The sequence below is a fragment of the Pempheris klunzingeri genome, chromosome 23 (assembly GCF_042242105.1).
Source record: "Pempheris klunzingeri isolate RE-2024b chromosome 23, fPemKlu1.hap1, whole genome shotgun sequence".
NCBI classification, from domain to species: Eukaryota; Metazoa; Chordata; class Actinopteri; order Acropomatiformes; family Pempheridae; genus Pempheris; species Pempheris klunzingeri.
Genome location: NC_092034.1, coordinates 5694433 through 5716549, shown reverse-complemented (window position 1 = coordinate 5716549; position 22117 = coordinate 5694433). Strand labels below are relative to the sequence as shown.

General features: G+C 43.3%; 1 protein-coding gene across 1 annotated transcript in view; it reads right to left on the bottom strand.

Moving 5' to 3' along the window:
- Positions 1–22117, bottom strand: part of clcn3 (chloride channel 3) — a 38286-nt gene that overhangs the window by 3654 nt on the left and 12515 nt on the right. Inside the window, exons 3-14 of the mRNA XM_070854799.1 lie at positions 12708–12868; positions 11132–11231; positions 10347–10534; positions 9562–9684; positions 8327–8533; positions 8089–8169; positions 7732–7984; positions 7177–7469; positions 6898–7084; positions 5824–6222; positions 5465–5681; positions 3817–3892 (exon numbers count right to left, since the gene is read on the bottom strand). Coding sequence (XP_070710900.1) covers positions 3817–3892; positions 5465–5681; positions 5824–6222; positions 6898–7084; positions 7177–7469; positions 7732–7984; positions 8089–8169; positions 8327–8533; positions 9562–9684; positions 10347–10534; positions 11132–11231; positions 12708–12868 — 2285 coding nt within the window. The remainder of the gene's footprint in view (positions 1–3816; positions 3893–5464; positions 5682–5823; positions 6223–6897; positions 7085–7176; positions 7470–7731; positions 7985–8088; positions 8170–8326; positions 8534–9561; positions 9685–10346; positions 10535–11131; positions 11232–12707; positions 12869–22117) is intronic.

Below are 22117 nucleotides of genomic sequence, written 5' to 3'. Positions count from 1 at the left end.
CAAGCTCTCTCATACAAATTTGTATTTCATTCATTTTCTGGTAAAATGTATGTAAAGTACAGAGTCTGTTTCATATCACAGGACATTTTCCCTTCATTAAATGTTAGTGTACATTAAACTTTGCTGTGGGAATAAACATCTACGTCTCACCTGCTTACATTAATGGCAAACCAGTGAAAGACCAGTAACATCAGCCCTGATGGGACAATGAGAGACATTTCTGACACCTGTGACGGCGCTGCCTCCTCCTCCTCTTCTCCCTCTACTACAAAGCACACTTACCTGATCGACCCAACTAACAACTAACCAACTAACCGACTTAGTAACAAGCTAGTCAGGATTACTCCTGCTGATTCAAGAGCACATTGCAGTCCGAGGTGATTGTGGTTATTTCTAATGTTTCGACAGCTGAAAAAAAATCAAAGCTATTTTACAAAGTATTGATGCTTGTGCTCTTGAATGCAGCCGTGAATGTAGTCTGAGGTCAAGTGAAGAGAAGCATCCGAAGCCGAACTAGCTGTGAGAAGAAGCTGTCGGTCTGTTACAGAGCTAGAGGAAAGCAGAGCTGGGTCCAAAAAAGAGCTCAGAGGCGCTTTGTTTAAATACAGTCAGAAGTGTTGGTGTTAGAAGATGTTCAGCTTCATTTGAACCCTGGAGAGGCGAATAAAGTGCAACCAAAATGAGTGAAGACACACATTTGAACCCAGGTCTGAGTGAAAGGAGTTGAGATGACCTGTCGGGGGGGGGGGGGTTTAGAGCTGCAGCTACTGAGCGGCAGGAGGCATGAAACGCTGGTGAGACGTCACGCAGATCAGTCCCGGGTCTCCCCAACAGCTGCTGAGATCTACGACTGGTCATTTTAAAACCAGTGACATAAACACAGACAGTCGTGGAGGCGTGGGGTACCGGGTACAGATCAGAGTGCGTGAAGGGTCGGGGGTGGGGGGGGGGGGGTGATGGCAACGCTCCCTGTAAGCCAGCTGTGTCCGGTGCTGTATCACCCCTCTATGGAAGAGGATTAGGGCCACAAAGAAAATTTATTTCAGTTCTGACTTTAAAGTCACAATTCTGATTTTAATGAGGTTCTCAGAATAATAATAATAATAATAATAATAATAATAATAATAATAATAATATCAGATTAAAGATCAGATCAGATCAAAGTCAGAACTCTGGCTTTTCACGTGGCCCTACCCCTCTTCCAAACCCCTCATTCATTTTAGACATTTTAAAAAATATTCAAAGTGCAAAAGTCAACTTCTACTGCAGCTAAAGCTTTGCTACATAAGTGGTTGAATGTCTGTATGTGTGAGTTGAGAGCAACAGTGTTTTGCCTTTTGATTGTGGCACACAAGTGAAAATTTAAAAAAAGTTTGTTATGTTTTAGATCAGTTTGACAAATATCACCTTTTTTCTGGTGAAACCATGATGAAAGTTTGGTTTTTGTTGTTTTAATGCATCTTTATCTTTTAAATAATTTGCATTGTTATATGAGGCAAAGACGTACTTCAGTTTTTTTAAAGAACATCAGTGTGTTTGCTCTGTTGTGAAGAGGACAGGACACAGCTGGCTGAGAGGAGACACTGGCGGGTTAAAGCATGGGATTAGTAATTACTTCATCAGGGGGTCGTCATCACACACTAACTAGCTCGGTCACTATTAGCACCAATCAGCACAACAACATCACTCCACCACAGCATTCACTACCTCTACAGAATGAGGGGACGTATGGGAATGAATCATATCACTAGAGATCTTTTCCCTCCCGTCTACTAACAATACCACCCTCTAAGAATATTAAAGTCCGCTTTCCCAAAGCGGCTAGCTACTCGCCAAGTGGTTGTTAAGGCGACGGGTCAGATGTCGTCGATCTGTGGAGACCCAGGGCGAAACGGTGCGGTCGGGAGGGGAGGGGTTTAAAAAACAAAACAAAAAACAGGAAAAAGAAGTTAATGAAGGTAGAAAACTGAGAGTGGGTGAATTCTGAATGTGAAGTGACTGACTACTGCTGTGAGAGAGGAAGATGGGAAACACAACAGGCATCATGGTTACATGACTGCAGACATGCTGAGAACTTAGACCTACTGTTGAATCTCTGACTGATTATACAGAATATAATCTGAATTACATCAAGCACATCCAAGCTATGAGCGACTATAAAATCAGAGAACAAAAAAAACATGTGAGAACATAAAGTCTTATTAAGGTGCTAGCGTGATGCAGGTGACACAACACTAAGCAGAGCTACAGCAAATGCAGTTCAATGGTGATGAGTGGCAAAGCTGCACTCTGGGAATCTACCGAGTCCCTTTCAGACATGGAAACAGTAAAACTGCTGGCAAGGAAAACCTAAATCACAGTCCCCTCTCATTCCCAAACGTGTCTGGCTTATTGTTACTTCAGTTGGAGGTCTGAGCTCAAGATGTGCAGAGTTTGACTCTAGTTTCTCTGTGCGCATCTTAAATCTGAGTTTAATGCGTCTAAGTACGAGCTAGGTTTGTGACATCACACACAGTTTGGATCCGATCCGGTAGGTGTGAGAGGAAAACTTGACACCTATGATGTACAGTGATAATTACAGATTTAATAACACACAAGCGCATTAGAGCCAAGCATAAGAGAATAAAATGAGAAGGTTATTTTCATATTTTTGCATATTGAAAATGAAGTCAAAATGAATGAGAATAAAGTCGACATGTAGAGTGTGTCAACTTATTATTCATTGCGATTTCGATGCCTAGTTGTTATGAGGGAGCAGTGAGTTGGACAACAATTATATGACAGCAGAAAAGCTCTCTTACCAGCAACATCAATGATTTATTCAAAAAGGCCATTAATCTATGTGGTCTAATTAATAACCATCGTTAACACAATGGATGTGCGGATTCTCACAAGTCCTATTAAACCAGATTTCCATTTACATTTTATCATCCGTGTCATCATTTATCAGACAAAATAAATTATTCAGCAGCCTATTTTTCTACAAAGTGACTCAAGCATATTAACAATGACAAAATGTGGGATTATGCTCACGTGCTGTACGTAAACCTTTTTACTGGATTCTGACACTGGAAGCAGTCGGCATGAAGTCAAGTTGAAAATGTTGAAAACTTTTTTGCCACATATTTTTCTTAAATGCTCCAACAATTATACTATTAAACTAACTAAATCACACATAAAATTTAGATTTTAAAAATATTCAAGGTGCAAAAATGAACTTCTAATCAACATTTTTTACTATTTTCTGGACCAAACAACTAATAAATGAGCAATAGATTAATCAATGACAAAAAGAATAGTTGCAGCCCTATGTGAAGGCATTCAATTGAGACCTGAGCTGTGTTAGAAACATTACAGGAACTTTTTGAGGTCCTAGTAATAACATCAACATGTTAATTGCCAGCACATTTACGTAACGAAGCTCATGTCTGAAAGGGGCTCTCGGCTGATGTGGGTGACAGTTCCCATACAGGTCCAACATTACAAGACCCAGAAAACATGACAAAGCTTTTCTATACGATGACTCCAAATCTGCAACTGCTACCAGCGATGAAGATGAGGCCAGAGAACGTCTATCTGCAGATGTTTCTCTAAGATGAACAACTTCATTAAAAAGGTGAATCCACACCAAACCAACTGACAAACACCAGAGTAAGTGAAAGTAAGAGAAGAAAAGGGAGGCTTAATGTTTAGCCGGGAACTGTCAACAGTTTTTCACACCAAGTTTCATGCATCCCTCTTAAGAGGCCGAGCCTAAGAGACAAGTGCGAGAGTGGGGAGGGGGGGTCACATGTGTAAAGGGGCGGGGCTAGTCACCAGGGGCTCCGTGTGCTGCTTGAGCTCCTCCAGATGCTCTAATATATTCTTCTTTGTGATGATGCCCAACACAATCCTGAAACACACACCTGTTACTCGGTAAACTGCCCAAAAACAACAACAGCAACAACAAATAAACAAAAACAACAAACAGAGGAGAGACAGAGAGAGAACAGACAGCAGAAGTACAAAACATACAGAACAGGTGCAACTTAAAATACTGAACAGATAACTCAACGTCAACAGAAAACAGAACTCAAAACTACACAACTCAATTAACAAAGACAACAGAACTTGATCAAACTTAATGTTATAAATTAATTTCACTCATGTGCAACTCGTCCAACTCACTGTTATGTAATCATGAGGTTTACAGTTTGAGGTCATTTTGTCATGTCCTCTTCTTCTGTCATTTTTCTGTTCAATGGCTCTTAACTGGAGAATTAACATTATCAACTGTTTATCTTGACGCGCCCGACTTTTAATATTCACATAACATTAACGGCCGTGGGTGTAAACACATGATCATTTGCATTTAATTTAGCTATTTGTTATAAAGTTGGATTGAAGCTCTTGGCAACTGTTAAAAATAAGTGATATCTTGTTTTTTTAATGTTAAATACAGCGTGTTCCTCTGTGCCACAGGCTCCATTTGTTTTCCAAAAACACATCCTTGAGGCACACTGGGCGACAACTGGCATCATTATAATAAACATCAGGCACTGTAGTTTATTTTAAGTTGCTCACATAAACTATCTTGCTGCTGTAAACCCTCACTAGTGCACTAAATGTGTATTAATCCACCAGAAAATAGTCCCTACTGTATAAAACACAGTGCCCAGCTGTTTTAGGAAATCTATACATTTATTTGATTCACTTCTCCAGTTGAACAGGGTGGAGGAGTTGGAAAGAACAGAGACAAACTTATAAATATAGAGTAACTTTCCATCCAAATGATTTAAATAAAAATAATTAAAAGTAAAGATGTAAATAAAAGTAAGCACTGCTGCACAGCTCCTCTCGGTGATTGTCACAGCAAACTGAGTGCAGTGATCTGTAAATATCCGCTACGAAGCACAATCTGTCTTGTAGTTCCTACATCACACCAGCAGGCGTCTCTCCACAAAACCAGAATCTGTAAAACCTGGACCAGACCTCTGGAGTCTGTCATGAGACATTTATTTTACCTTACTGGAAAATGAGCATCACAGTCATTGCTCTAAATCAAATCACCTCAAAGGGGGAAAACCTCAAATGTTCAGATTTTCTTTACCAATAAGCTTCTTTTCACTTCTCCATTTTCAGACCACACATTAATTGATTTTGTTGACAAACCGCATTTCCCAACGTGATACCTGTTATGATGGTTAGTTTCAGCAGCTCTGTCTCTCCTACTGAGGAGGCCATCTGTTATTGCTCAGGAGGGGGGGTAAAGGAAGTGCAGCACAGCGGTTAGGCCAGGCCATGCAGATTACAGGGTAAAATCCACGGATCTGAGAGTCCATGCAACACCAGACAGTGTGTACATGTTCCTGTGCGATGTTTGCCGACCTCAGACGGATTAGTCAATCTTAACGACACCAGAAAGAAGGATGCGAGAAGGATTCGCCTTGTGTTCGCACGGCACATCCTTCCAGATACGACTTACCCGTTGTGAGTGACGAGGCACTGGCGCAGCCCCAGCTTTCTGAAGATGTCCACCACGATCTCCATGGGGGTGTGGTCGGTGACGGTGAAGGGGCTCATGTCCAGGATGGAGCGAAGTTTGAGGGGCCGAGGGCTGTCGGCCGGCAGGGTGGGTGCATGCTGGGTGAAGTACACCCTGGAGTTCAACATGATGCCCTCCTGCTTCCGGCGAGCATTTTCTGTTGAGAAAAGAACAAGAAAACATTCACTTGGCAGAAGCTTTAGTCCAAAGTGAAACAAGTCAAAATTCAAAAGCTTAAATGAGTCTAACCCCCCCAGGGCCGTGTGGAAGAATATATTTTATGGAAAGTGTCCCGTTACCTATAGCGATAGTGATGTCCCTGCGCAGAGCAAAGCCCACCAGCCTCTGGGACTCCTTGGACACTATCACAGGGAAACCATTATAACTGGTTTCATTGATGGAGCTCTGCAGCTCCTCCACGGTCATGTCGTCCTGCGTCAGCACTGCTAATGGCGGGTCGCTCCGTCGAGGCCTCATCACCTCCCGGGCCAGCGTGGTGTGTGTGAATTCCTCCTTGGCGTCCAGGAAAGGGTATCCATTCAGACGGATGTGGGCCTCATAGATTCCCTCGCGGCCGAACGCGTCGCCCACCCATTTGCTGGTCATGACGGCAGCCATGAGGGGGACGATGTACTCCAACCCCCCGGTTAGCTCGAAAACTATGACGACCAGAGAGACGGTCATACGGGTAACACCACCTGAAGAGACGGGGGAGAGAGAAATTTAAGTTTTAGATTTACCAGAATCAACATTAAGACATTAAAAAGTCAGAGAGTCAAATACCAAACATGTGGTGGCTATAATGGTCATGCTTGGGTGCAGTGCAAAATCATCTTTGTACAGGTCTATAATATATAAATAATCTTCTTTAGCCAAATCATGTCATCACTGCAGTGACGTAACTTAACTTGTTTGTTCAAAAACGAGACATTTGTCAGTATTTTTCTTTGTTAAACTTTCTAGAAAATTGTGCTTTGGAAACCAAGTGAATGATTGTAATCAATAGTTAATTTGATCTTTTATGTTTATTCTGCAGTGATACACCTTAATTTTATATGTCAATAGTGATAAGTATCATAGTAAAAAAAACCTGTTATTGCTAAAAAATAACCTGATGAGGATGACATTTAGTCAGTGGAGTGAATTAAATACTTGCGAAAACAAGGTAATTTATCAACAAATTACTTTAAAAATATTGCTGTAAACCCGTCCTGCCAGATATTAAAAGAATAGCATATAAACAGCAAAGAAAGATATGTCAGGGTTAATGTATCTTTACTGTCTCACGTATCGTCCTCTCTTTGGCACCGACACATCTGGAAAAATAAATGAGCACTGACACAAACTGGTCACTTTGTTTTCTGCTGACTCACCCAGACATGCCGCAGCCCCCACCATGGCGTAGAGCCCTGGAGTGATGCAGTCGGCTCCCACCTCGCACCACTCTTTGAACAAGAACCAGTCGTGGTGATAGTAGGCCAGCTGCTCCATGGCGATGCCAACGATTCGCCCTGCGATCGCCCCGATGGCCATGCTGGGGATGAACAAACCCGACGGTACCTGAGGATGAGAAACAAGAACTGGTTTTAGGGTTGATGAGAACATGCGGAGTGAAACATTCGCCCCGTTAGGTGAAAACATCCTGGGATCACCTTGAGCCCAAAAGTGAATATGGTCATGATGATTTTAAAGATGAGCGCCAGGCAGAGCTGCCACATGGCGGCGTAGACGCCGGGCCCCGCCGGCCGGTTGGGGTTGTCGCTGAAGGCCTTGCTGCCGTTCATCTGGCTGCGGTACTGGCAGAGCTGCGAGGACTCCAGCGGGCCGCAGTCGGTGAACAGCTCCTTTATCAGCTCACTGGTGTTCTGACGCGTGTACGGGTTCGGGAAAGCGACCACAGCTGTGATGGCCGCCACCAGGATCACTTCCAGCACCGGGTACTTCCCTGAAGAGACGGTGCAACATGTCAGACTGTGGGAGCCCCTAACCAGGATCATTTGTAGACACTTACTTTGATGTAATGTCGTCTTTTTATTACTGTGTATTGTTTTTTTTACCTTTTACCCGTTTCTTTTTTATTACTGCTTTTGTATATATATGATATTTTATTGTCTTTTTCCTCCTCTAACATCTGTGCTTCTTTTCTCCTGCATCTGTGTTTTTTTCCTTATTTCTTCTGGTTTTAACTTTATGTCAAGAGTACTTGCCGAAACGCGTCGACTTGCGTCGCCGGCACCAAGCGATGTTGGCTCGGATGAAGAAGGCGCCCCACAGTCCTCCGAACACTCCCAGGAGGATGAAAGGGATGAGCTCAAACAGGTACCACGGCGTGTGGTACTCCACGTAGAACAGCACCAGGCGGCTGTTACCAAACGGGTTGATGGAGCGCAAGACGAAGGCCGCCACCAGGGCCGCGAAGAAGGAGCGCCACAACGTCTTGAGAGGGAAGTAGTAGCTCACCTGGACAAGAGGGAGTTCAGTTTACAAGATTATCTGTGATTTGAAAGTTTAATCCTTTACTCTTCCATTTCCAGTAAGCAGTACGTTGTGATTTTGTGCCCTACCTCCTCCAAGCTGAAGAGCACTCCTCCAATCGGGGCTCCAAAAGCAACGGACACTCCAGCCGCCGACGCAGCAGAGAGAACCTGAGACAGCAAAATTAACAGCTCAGCTGATGTGACAGGATCACAAACAACTACACTGACTCTAACACACATTCACATCTCATAATAACAGACCACTAGAGATAAATGGAAACACTTCCTGTTGCTGTTACACTGACTAGTATTTCCTCTCTCTCACCTCTCGTTTCTTGGCCTCGTTCTTGCTGTACTTGGGGAAGAGGTAGGAGAAGATGTTCCCACAGCAGCAGGCAACGTGGACCAGGGGGCCCTCCTTCCCCAGGCTGAGGCCGGACGCCACAGCCAGCACCAGAGTGATGGTTTTGATCATCAGGGTCCACTTGCCCAGGTAGCCCCGGATGATAAACCCACTCAGGATGGTCTTGATCTGAGGAGAGAGGGGGTGGGCACAGAGGAGGAGGATGAGGGAGAAGATAAGACTGAAGTCGAGCCACCAGGGCAGGTTTGATTCACACTAAGACACCAGAACCTAGTGTCTGAGGCAATGTCTTTAAATTGTTTTGTTCGGCAGTCCAGCAAATAAAAGACATTAAATTTACTGTGACATGAAAAAGAAAAAAAAACCTGCAGTAAATGCTCACAACTTAAAGGCTGGAAGCAGCAAACATACTGCGTTTCTGTTCATCAGACGACTCAAACAATTATCAAAGTACCTGCCAATTAAATTATTAATTGTAGAAAGCTCCTGGAACTTGTGAATAAGTTTTATGTCTTTACTAGATAGTAGACAGCTGACAGACAGACAGACAGACAGACAGACAGCTTAACAATGCAGTTCTAGCTCTCCTGTTCCCATGGCAACAAAAAGGGACTTATTTTCACAGCACGGTCAAACCTGTCGTATCCCTCTTCTGCCCACTGAATTAACTATTTGAATCCACTTCAGGACATTAAAAGGAAACCCTTGAGCGTGGAAACACACTGTGTGGGTGCTAGAACGTACGAATAGCTAAATCAGACCACTTTCATGGAGAGTTAAAGGCAGCTGCAGAGATTTGTAGACTTTCTGTTTCATGTGCTAAATGGCGTTTCAATGCTACATGGAGTTTCTCACACCCAGGGAAAATTGATCAGGCGTGAGAGAACGAGGGAACCGAGAGATAAAAAACAGCATCAACCCTACAGAAGCTCCTTCACACACCCTGAAACAATGACACAAATAGAGATAGGCTGCTAAAAATATTAGTTTGATTAAACTGATATCTTCTGCGGCTTACTGAACAAAGATATGTCCACCAGAGATTATTTACTGAATGAATATTTGTGAAAAAACTCTTAAAATGAAGCGCTGCAGCATGAAACTCTCAAGTCCACAAGAACTTCAATGCAACACCAAGTTTGAAAACGGTCCCTGCGGGCCTGAAAGGGTTTTGTAAAAAGCTAAATTTTCCTCACCTCAGGGATCCCCGAGCCACAGGCGTAGGGAGCGAACACCTTGACCAGACAGACAGCCAGGAAGGCGAAGGACAGAGCCCAGTAGATGTACATGAAGTAGTTCATGATGTACGAGCCGGGGCCCTGCAGAGAGGTGAGGAAATAAAGAGTCAACACCTTGAAATCATACATCATAGTAGTAATTACTTCTATACATACACATCTTTTTCTACTATAATGAGTTATTCTCACTTTAATCCTGTCACTTCCACAGAAGCCTCATTTGGACATATTGTACTGCATTATTGTGAATGATTATCTTAATTTTTTCTGGCACTTTCCTTTATTTGGTGTACTTCTGAAATAATTACTCAAAAATGTGTTACTGTACATTTTTTAGGGGAAAAAGCCAGTGTTCAAATAATAGCAGGTCACTATTTAAAAGGCCAAATAAAAATATTGATAGGGAATAGAATTACCTATAAAATACATCCCCACAGCACTAATTACATTCACACAAAAGCAGAGTCATTCAAATCAAAAGCATACCAGGAAAGGGAGGGATTATGACCTCTCTGCTGCTTTTAATGTGCAACACACAGTTTTGAGTTTTACTAGCGACAGCATGATAGCAATTGAGCAGCAGGAGCAAATTAGAAAATATGGAGGCTAAATTTTAATAAAATATACTCAAAACAGTGGGGATTGGGAATAAAGGCCCATCTCCATGTTAAGCCATTAATTAAATGTAATTAAAATGTTGTTGCAGCGGCTGATGTCCTCAGCATGCGCCTCTGTTAGTCTACCTCGGCCTGCCCGAGTATTAGCTCAGCCCAGCTCTTCCACTGAGGACACTTGTCCCGCTCAGCAAAGGTGGTCTCATTGGACGTCCAGCAGCACTGCTCGTGGTTGAACCACATGGCGCTCAGACACACGCCCTCCTTCAGGTCGTTCATCCAATCAGCAGCAATGTCAATCAGGCCAGCCAAAGCACCTGGCAGGAGTAGGGAACCAGGAAGGAGAAAGAGGGGCAAAGAGGTGAAGGCAGAGAGGAGAGAGGAGGAAGAAAAAGAACATGAAAATAGGCAGGGGCAGTTAGCTTGCTAGTCATCCCACCAGGTTTTACATTAGCCTGTTATCTATTTAGAACAGAGAAAGAATAGAAAAGTCTTTAAATGTTGATATATCAAAAGAAAATACAAAATGAACAAAGTTGTGCTCATGCTGCAAACTGAACTCAACTGCTGTATTCTGCCTTTTGTGATCTGGTTCTTGGAGAAGTTTTCCTACAAAAAAACAGTATTTACCAGCCACTTAATTTTGACCTGACAAGGTGGGACAAAGGCTTCTGTTGGTAGTCATAGAAATATAAATATTTTGTGCAGATTATGCTGCTTTGAGGACTGAATTCTGTCTGGTGAGGCTCCCGCAGGTGAAAGAAAATGCTTTTATTTGTTTTGTTTTTTTGAGCGAGTGGTTAGGTGAGAGCAATAGAGAAAGACTGAGCGTGAGCTTCCTGAGGCGAAGCATGTGAGAGTCAGCAGCAGGAGACATAACGGCTGCGTGGTGTGTGTGTGTGTGTGTGTGTTACCTGAGGCCAAGCCGGTGAGCGTCACCACCAGCCACCCAGACCAAGCATCGTACAGGCTCTTTGTGAACTCCCATGCTGACTCCTTCTTCTTACTGTTAATCTAAAAAAAACACACCGAAAATACAAATGTAAAATTAAAAGCATAACTATTAAAAACACAAAACTAAATTAATGTGTTAAAAATGTTATTAGATGAACAACGATCAAGTAGGTCAAAGGTTTACAACTACTCCCCAGTGCTGAGTAAGTTCAGTTATCTACTCTGGTGGCAGGATTTCCATCTTCGACAGCTTCAATAAAACAGGACCAATAAAAACGATGTTTGAGAATATGAATGTTGAGGTCAGAGTTGTGGTTTTCAGGAGTCCCGCGCTAAATCACTTCTGGAAAGCAGCTGTAAAGTTGTGTCAATATTTGGATAACAGTGTTGACAAAGAGAGGTTGTATCAGTGACGGGGAGATGTAGTTCAGGAAGCCAGCAGTTTATTGTTGGTCCATTCATTCATGTCCTCTGTACAGTGAGATTTCTACCTGCCTTCGTCTTGGTCTCCGACTGCTTGTGAAGACTGTGAGATGTAGTTGAGAGCTCTAAAACAAGCTACTCAGAGGGCCACGGCCATTTATTTCTTGTCAGACTAGATTTCTGCAACAGGAGACCATCTTACAAGTAATGACCGTCATTGTGAAAAATCTAAAATGTTTTTGGTAAGAACAAAACAAACAAGAACAAATCTTTCCTTGGATTTTCATGTGATGAAGTTTTGCCTTCTGTCGGTGGGTTTGCCCTTTTTTTCCTTTTCCATTGAAGCTAAAAGTGCTGATCCTAACTATCCACTTCTTCTTTGGTGTGATCAAAATAAGCTGTTCTACAGGAAGCGCGCAACACATCACTTCCTGTGGAGCAGAGGATTTTTTGCTGACACCAGCAAATGTGGAGAAGCTGTATGAACTGGAAATATGTTGAATTACACCGAGGATACTTGTGAGAGCTAACCGAGCACCAATTTAAAACATTTCAAATGAGCTTGTTTGAAGCATACCGAGACCTTTAGGTTGCATGTTTTGGACATCTTTATGCTGAGATCACACTAAAAGATTGTAGCCCTGATTTTGCACATGCTGACAGTTTTTGGAGATCGCTGACTAAAGCCAAGATCCCACTCCCCAGCGCTCACTCCTGTCAGCGATGACTGCTATGTGTGAACTGTTACAGATGCCATCAGAGAGCTCCACATTGCCGCACCAATGCCTCGCTGATCCCCAAAAGATATAAAGTAAGCTATATATCTGCTCATGTCAGGGATAAGATGGGGAGCAATGCAACAAGTTGCAGCCAATGAGCGCAGACATGGGCTGGGGGAGCGGAGGAGTTGAGAAAGAGACAGCAGAGCACCGGAGCAGCAGCTGTGAAGACCTTTCATGACCAAACGAAGGGGCTTCCTCCTGGTGAAATATCTCGTAATGTGTGACTTCCCGTCGCTAATCAGTCATGAAGTGTGCAAACCACAACGACTTCAAGATTCTCGATTACAAGACACGAAGTGGTGTGGTGTGATCGAGCTTTCAGTCTCCCCACCTTCCGGTGCCTCTCGCGGTCCTTGCACTTCTCACGGACCCAGTCGATGGTGTGGAAGTCGTCGTAGGTCCCCACACCAGGGATGGGCTCCTCAAGGAAGTCCAACAGGTGGGTGGTGCTGCTGGGTGCCCCGCCCCCGTTAGACATGGCGTAGTTAGACCCTGAGGAGGGAAGACAGGAGGAGAAAGGTGTGAGTGTGATTACAGCACTGTAAACAAACACTACATTATCCTTCAGAGCCAGAGAGAGCCTTCTAACTCTGTTTGGCAAGTCATGCACCATCACAAGCACCATCAAATATTTTTACGACGTTACAACAAAAAAAAAAAAGAAACGCTTGTGTGCCGTCCATCTAATCCTAATATTCTCCTGAAAAGAAAAGAGATCCATCACAGTGCTGCCTGCTGCACATTACAGCTACACCTCCTCCATTATCCGGCTCATCAGGAACACCGCAGAGCGAAACACACAGTCACCACTGAGATAAAATGAGACTGTCAGAAACACAGCCGCACTGAGAAAACCATTTTAAGCCTGCAGTCCATCAGCTAATCTGGTGCAGAAACAATAAAGGGAGTGGAGATTTACCGGCACCGTGGAAACATTTGGATGAGTAAGCTCCACTCAAATACCAGGAAGACATCTTTTCTCCACCTTTATAAAACACACAGTCACACCTTGACAGAGCAGTTCTTGTTCATTTTCTCTCCTGCTGCTCTGAGATGCAGATCACTTTGTCTAGGTGGATGTATGCATCTGCTTTTGTTTTACATTTTGGCCGGCTTCAACTAAAACCTGTCTGTAAAAGGCAGAATGACTAAATTACATTTTAATTGTATTTAAAACCTTTAACAGATGCCTTGAAGGCTTTTTCTTTCTTTTCCTTTTGAGCGTAACAACGTCTAGCAGTCTCATTAGCACTGGTCTGATTGTATCGCTGTACAAATGTGACTTCTTATGGGCCCAATGATCATATAGTCTGATCAGTAACAACTTCAACATGACTATGATTAGTTACAGCAATAAATTAATGATTTAACAACAAAAAACACAAAGCAAGCGCTGTCCACTGTCCATTAGAAGATCGTGCCGATACTATAAATAGAGGGATGCAGAGACTTTGCTTATTACAATGATGTCAGACGTTAATTCTCACTGGTTAGGTTTGATGTGTTCTAGTTTGCCGAACAGATTCAACATAAGAAGGGACAGCAAAACATATCGGCTCCCATCAGTGCACATGCATCATAATAGGGCGAGGAGAAGCGGCTGAAGGGCTAATTCTGTCTGCCTCTTATCTGGAAAACATCAGGATGTGCATGGCTGCCATTTCTCGGCTGAGGAGGCTGCACGATGAGGAATTTCTAATGTAGAAGATAATATTTCGAAAATATTTTGTAGTGTAGTCCTCATAATTCAGTAAGTTCATTCCAATATTCAGGTGTAAGAGGCCCATTTCATCGATTTTAAAGTCACATGTTTCATCTGGCAAAAAGTGTGTTTGATAAATCAGGGACAACCCGTCCTTCCACATTTGAAATCGTCTGAGGAGCTGAACCTAATCCTCCCACTTGTGACAACACAAATGTGTGAGGCTTCTTCATCAGCGCCACAAAGGCAGTTCAGTGTGTGACAAGGACAAAAGGGAGTCACAAAGCAACAGTTAACGCCTCTGTTTAGAAAAATGTGAGCCATTAATAGCCACAATAATGATGTGATGCATCACAAGTACCACCTGTTTCTCCCGTCAGTGTACATTCAGCAATGTCTCATTATCTCATTTTAAAAAACGAGTGTAATTACTGTGTGTGTTAAGATTTACAATGTCACCAAAACCTAAAGTGATTTCAGCGTATCCTTCATGATGGGACCTAAATGCACTTAGTATAATGCACTTAGTATAACAGTATAATGTTTAAATCTGCTGCATCAAGTCTCAAAAGGTCCAAATGTGCAGCTGCCACATTAGAAATAAACAGGAGGCAGTGAGAGTCACTGAGTGGTAAAATAAATATACTAACTTATTCGGTCAGTTAATAACAGTTAATAATGCCCTCTGATTGGGGTTTTAGGGTTTTGTCCAGCCAGCTAACACAAAGAAAGCCTGGCTATATCGAGCTTGCTTCGTATTACACCCCGCTGGTTGAAAGATTCAAGGAACACTGCTGGGTGTTGTGGCTCAGTTCAGTTTTTCCCCTCACTGACTGAACATTTGTCCTTTGGAAATAACCTGGAAGATAAACTCACCTCTTATATGCATGTGGCATCATACTGAGGCTACATGAATGCTGTTACACGGTTAGTTTGTTACGGTTTATCTCTACATCCCCAGCCATGATTATTCAATTATTCATATATTCATTCATTCAGCGCCATGTGGTCAGTCACACATCAGTCAGGCTTGCTGCAGAATTTTCCAGCACCCTGTGATAGACGGGTGGCAGCGCAGGATGCTACTGAGGGTAGAAAACCCCTTCAGCCAGAGTCTGACAGATCCCCGACTACAAGAACTAATTCAGTTATTTTACCAGATAAATTCAACTGAAAAAATGAATAATCAAATGAAAGGCAAAAAGGCACTTAGACTGCACAAACAAAACAAATGTTCATTTCTCACATGCCATTTCTTGACAGGCGTGATCTGTAACAATATGGTCCAAAAGTACCTCGACATAAAAGTGCGAATGCATGTAAATGTGGGCGAGAGTTTTCACCGTTTTTTCGATTGGAATGACTGAGGCAGGAAATCTTGAGGCTATTCGAACTGCAAACACACATTCCAGCCCACAATACACATTTCCCTCTACATTTTTAATCTCCTGAGCATAACTACAACTGGGGCAGGGTCACGAATGTCAAACAAGGCCTCATTCATAGCCGATAAGTCTCTGTGATCTGCATTAAAATCCTTAGATGGCCTTAAAAACAGATCATAAAATAGCATCAAGGCACCTGCATCCTTTCCAAGCATTACTACACTGGTACTGCTATAACAATAACCAGGTATCACCATACTATAAATGAGCTACACAACTCAAAGCACTGAAAAAATTAAGCCACAACACGTGAGAAAGATTATAAAGCAGTAGAAGTCACATACTGTTTTGAATGTAATGGCATACATCTCAGTTAGGAATAAAAGGTCCTGCACACTAGCGACATTTTTATCCCCAACAACTGAGATAAAATACTGAACAGAAAATAAAACCCATTTCCAAAACAGTTCCCACATCATGGATGTGGGCCACGACACGACTTGGAAAGTGCAGCTCATTAGCTCGAATCTTTGACGCTTGATGGGACGTGTGAATGGAGGAATAAGTCGGAAACCCTTCAGTGAGAATTTCTGCAGGAAGAGGGGACAAAATGGCAAAAGTGTAGCTTCTATCTGAGCAGCTGCTACAGATCCTGTATGGAGAGGAAGGAGGAAGCTGTTGTGGAGTCAGCAGCAGTAAGAATGTCAGGCTTGGCAGAAAGACGCATACTATCATTCTCCATTTTGATTTCAGAGTGACGACTACAGTCTGGACTGACCTGTGTGTGTGTGTGTGTGTAAGTGAAGGCGAGGTGGGATGAAGATGACTCAGTTGCTGACTGAACAAAAGCAGTTTGATATGAATGTCTCTGTTTTATAAGGGCTGAGCTCTGTCCTTTCTGACTGGACATAAGAAAAAAAAAAATTAGAGCTGTGTTCCATTTTAAACAATATTTCTACATGGTTATACGATCGACTTTCCTTTGAGTCATCAATTTCTATGTCCCCGAAGTAAACACGAGAGAGTGAGCCGTTTCAGTCAAACCCACAACCCTTAAGAAACATGAGACATGTCTTGTGGCTGCTTTATTATTTTTTATATGTTTTTTGTTATTAACATGAGATGCAATCCAAAATCATTATATATATATATATATACCTGCAGCCAAACTAGTTTTGCACCAACAAATATCACATTCATTTCTTATGTTTAAAATGCCAATTACTAGCTGGTTTTCTCAGTACTTCCATGAAAACCCCCGTTTCAACCTTAATTAATGGGAGTGTGTTTAACCGGATAGTTTTGTATCTACACAGACAGCGAGAGCAGAAGGGATTAACTTGTGTTAGTGAGGAACTTCATTAGAAAGCATGATGATCTTGTACATCCAGCTGCTGGGAGGGTCTTTAAGTCTGAAGCCCAAAAAAGATGTAAACTATAAAATTGAGTTTGTTTGAGCTGCAGTTACTTTGCTCTACTCTAAATGAAATTCCTTAATGGACCAATTTAAATCACTATCTACTTCATATAAAGCATCTTAATGCCGACTTCTGATAAATGTGAATGTGTATAATACTAAACCACATTGTATTAGACCTAAAGAAACTTCAACCTGACGTCAAGTTATCAGATGTCCAATTATCTGTGGCCTTCAAACAAAAATGCATTAACAGTCAACAAAATGGGTTCACAGCTTCATTTTGTAACGACAGTCAGAAAACAACACACGCTTTGTGCTGAATGTTGTAAAGCATTTTTGTTCAGACTCCCAAACTGAAGACAAAAAAATGCAAAATATCCATGACTCAGTGGGATTAATGTCCCTCACAGGCCACTGTAGGGGATTCATGATTGACAAAAACCAACAGCATATTCACAAAGGAGCACAAGAACATTCCCATCACATACAGTAGAGAAAACTGTACAAAAATAAGACTTCAGCAAAGTCTGCCAGTGCAGAGCAATGAAAAAACAGTTTAACATATCTTAAAAACTCAGTGCTTAATGGTTCCAAAGAATAATTTCTTCATTGCAAAACATTTGCACCTGAAAGAGTAAAATATCGACGAAGGGAGAAAACGATGTTCTGAACCCAGCAATGTCAGTCTGAGAAGACAACAGAACTAAAAGATCAGACTGCGGCTCTACACTGCAGCAACAACCGCAACATTTCCATCACACAAGTAGGAACAGAAAGGATGTAAATTAGAAAGGGACATTTTCATTTTCAACTATGAGATAAATCAGACAAGCTCGTACTGACGATGCTGCACAACTGCCACCCATCAGTCAGATAAGGAGCGTGGAGCCAAGCGAGGGTGACGCCACAGAAAAACAGAAGCCGAAGGAGACAGCATGCCAGCAGGTCGCCAGCACCCGCTCTGACGTATCAGCAGCCACGCAGACAAAGACACACACATAAATACGAGGCTTCAGTTTGTTTCTCCTGTGCATTAGTGCGGTGACGTGGCGATTCTGCTCAGCCTGCATCAGGACTAAACTCCACGTCGGCTGCTGACTGTCACTTCTCTAAATGAAGTGTTTGACATCACCTTCCTATGAAACCATCAGCTGACTGCTTGTCCAGACGTTTCTGTGTCCAACAGGTGAAGGAATCCCACGTTTACTTCAGTCTAACGACCACCCCTGCATTCCCCTGCATTAGGCCTACTCTACTACTGTTGAGTAAATCAGATCAGAGGGGTTTAGAGGCAGCTGGCTAGGACACTGTGGGTCAGCCGGGTTGGAGTAGGGTTAGTCTGCTCAGCCACCATGTGATCAGCATCATAAACTGGCCCTGACAACCTCCTTACAGCCTGAGGAGCCCTTGCTGGTGGCTGACACCAGCCTGATGTGCCCCCCCCACCCTGCAGTCGCACACAAGTCTGATGATGATAAATGGATCAAAGTCTGAAAACCTTGAGGACTTAAATGCCCCTTGCACACAATTTTCCTTTGGGTGTTTACACAGGACACGTTGGTTTCGGGTAGTTGAGACGAGGCCACGGTGTGTAAGGTAAGTGACCTTAGGGTGGTTTGTTTTTGCAAAAATAGTAGCGCACACACACGATATATCCAGTTTCACAGGCTATTAAAGCAAATGAACTTATCTTGATTACAAAGTCTGTAGCAATAACATGGAAAACAGGCAGATGATTCATTAAGCTGTCTGTTAAAATAGGAAGAGACTGATGGACGTGCCATTAAATGTGGTCATCTAGAGACCGAAGAATTCAAGAGAAGAGCTGGACGGAAAACTTTGCATCTGCAAGGAGAGAGGAAACACAAGCGTGAATGTAGGGACGTCCCTTTGCACAAAGTAGATGCAAGCAGCGGTAGATCTCTCCTCAACTCACTGGGGGCCTTTTGTCACTGCTCGCTCACCGAAAATAATGTAACAAGGCCTGGAGGAGCCAACTCACGCACACGCAACTGAAAGGAAAAGCTCCCTCTGGGCCACACAGGAAAGACAAGCAAGGATACAGTGTAAGAAAAAGAAGTGATAATTTGGCACAATCCTCACCCCGAGGAGTCTTACGTGTGATGTGATGTAAGGTGGCGTCTTAAATCTGGCCAACAGGTGTCCTCACACTGCAGGAACATTGTGAAACGCTTTAACAACACAAGGCCCTGATCTATGAACATCCAGCTCACACATGTATCAGCCCAAACCCTGACTGTGCCTCACTGTGGGGAAATTAAAATGGATGCCCATGATGCTGTCATCAGTCGCTGCTTCTTACAGGCCCAAACACAAGCCTTCATACCGAATCAGCCCTCTTTTGTCATCTAACTGTGTCTAACCAACGTGCACACACACAGTGCAGGTTAATCATCCACAGAGGTGAGGGCTGAATGGAGAAGCCCAGGAAGCTGTTTTTACTTCCACAGAACATGCAGCGTTGCAGAGCAATGGCAGCCTCTAATCCATAGTAGCACTCCCGATTTCCAGCCTCGCCAGCAGCAGATGAGGCAGCGTTTGCTTCACCTGCACCATGTCTGCCTGCCATATGGCTAAGTCACAAACACCAACTGTACATGAAGAAGAGGAGGATGGCCTCTGTCATCGTAACGGCGTGAGGAGACGATGGAAGCGGGAACAGAGACTAGGGAGAGGACATAAAAAGAAGACTGGGATGTGGCGTACCTCTTTTGGGGATCTCCTGCAGGGGGATGGTGTCCCCTCCCCCGTCGTAGGGCAAATAGGGGTCGGCCGCCGCGTCCTCCTCCTCCATGTTGACAGTTGAGACGAGGCTAAGCTAAGCTAAGCTAAAATAGGCTTCACTACGCACTGCTCGCTGCGTGTGTCGGCCGCTGCCATGTTTACCAGAGGAAGACAAGCAGGCCTGTGTGTGTGTGTGTGTGTGTTCAAGTGAATATGTCTACGGTGTGTATATGTGTGTACAGTCCTCCCTCCCTCCCCCCTTTTCTCCCTTTTCTCTCTCTCTCTCTCTCTCTCTCCACTGCAGCAGCTGACTGTTAGAGCGGATGATGTCATCACGCACGCACGTACGCACACACTCATGTTGGTTGCTAGGGGATATCAGCGAGCCTAGCCTGTATGGGAGAGACCATGGTGCCGGGTCACAGGGGTGTGCGTCTGAACTGGGATATTCCATTCTGAGCAAGTGTGGGGGGAGTTAAAGTAAAGGTAAAGGGCTGAGGAGCTTATTGACAGGTGGATATTGATCGCACACGTTAAAGTATTAGTCAGTTAGTTGATTGGCAAAACATTTTCGCGCAAAAATTTTGTTAAAAACTGAATTAAAAGCCATTTTAAGCTAAAACTTAACTCTTTCCTACCCCTGACACACAAAGGCAAACTGAACATTTTTGTTTTTTCCACAATCATTTGACATCTTGTAGAGTGAAATGATCGATCAACAGTATATACTGCAGATTAATCAGTATATAACAGTGTTTTGTTACCACCCAAATGCTGGTAAAATATAAAAATGTCTAGTAGATTTTAGACATAAAATAATGATCTACTATTGAGTGGCTGGTGAATTCGAACAATTATCTGCCTGCAGACGTTGACATGTTCACATTTTAAAAAGTTCATTTTCCAGCCTGGTGGATATGCATTGATCCAATCCACTGGATGGAATTGGGGCAGATATTTAACTTGCTAAGCACTTCCCTTATCAGCCAGATGTGACCGATCCATAAGCGAGACATAAAAGTTTCTACTATATGATATATTTGAAAACTCAGCAAAACAGCGATCACAGTCAACTCAGTTTTCAGTGCCACAGTAATCCTTGGCCTCATGTTACCTTGCATAAAAAGTGAGTCTGGTTAGTGAGGCATACAGATTTTAAATCTGGGAAAAAGAAAGCTCAAGTATATCAGACTGTTACTCTTCAAATAAAATCAAAATCAACTCGTCTATTCAGTGGTGAAATGAAAGAAAGCACTGTGGTTTAAAATTAAATAATTGAATGTCCATGCAAGTTATTTGCCAATTTGCCTTGTTATTTTGGCCTTTTTCCTTCGGTATGCAAAGAGAAAATTAAATATTTTGTGATTGTAAGAGAAACTGCTGTAAGAGAGAACAAGAAAAAAGAGAACAGCAGTTGCTCAATCTGGTCAATCTTGTGCTCACCCTGCAGGGAGGATATGAAACATGAGATATCATCTGGACGTCTCGTAGCATCTGTGTCATAATGCGACACAGACTTAAATGACCCTAATGTGGAAGGACCCCCCCCCTCTACACGCCTACTTCTCACCACTCTGAACTGAGGTGGATTTAATGGGTAAAAATCCAAAAGGGGTCACAGAGTCACCGTATTTCAAGCCAGAAGATGTTTGGTGAACTCAGTGTAATGGCGTGTTATTATATGAAACAGTGCAGCTGTAGTTCCCAGGCCCGAACAATGGGACCCTGACATTTCACACACTGTAATTTTGTCATCACTAGGATTTAAAAACAGCCTCTCGTGCTGCAGCGGGCCTCTTACCTCTCAGCAGGGCTCCTGTTGGGAGGCACTGACACAGGTGTTGTCTGCCATAGTTTGCACCCTCCCTGCTCAACGAGTCCCAGCCGGGGCGTCAAAGCAGCGGAAAAACATGAAGTTTGAGACAGAAAAATCTCTCAAGTCTCTGTAATCCAGTGAGTTAAAAGGAAACAGGGTAAATCCTTTTCAGTTCAAGGACCCACATTTTCCACAGCATTACTCCACTTATCTCCTTTTGCGTCTGCCAAGCAAACAAAAGGTTTCAGCAGAAAGTCTCCACGGGGCGACCGACTGTGCCACTTGTTCACACTGCAGACATAACCCAGAGGAGGGCTCTCCGCTGAACCCACCCCTCACAACTACGTAAAAATAGCACAGGGAGGCAGCACACCAACTTCAAAGAAGAGCATTGAGCCAGAGATTTCCTGAAACGCTTGCTCACACCGGCTGGCAGCCAAACTGGTTCATGGGAATGCCGCTCCATGTCTGGGTGTCGCACACAAATCAGGACTGGGAGGTGGAGCCCCCGCATACACAGGCGGACATTACTGTGGACAAACCAAGGAGTTGTTCTAAATGACTGTTTGCCTTTTAATGACCTGGTTAATGCAACAAGAGAAGAATCTCACTGTTGCAGTGACAGTGTAAGAGTTGGTGGGTTACGGTTCATCTGTGCTTTCACCTTTAGTAG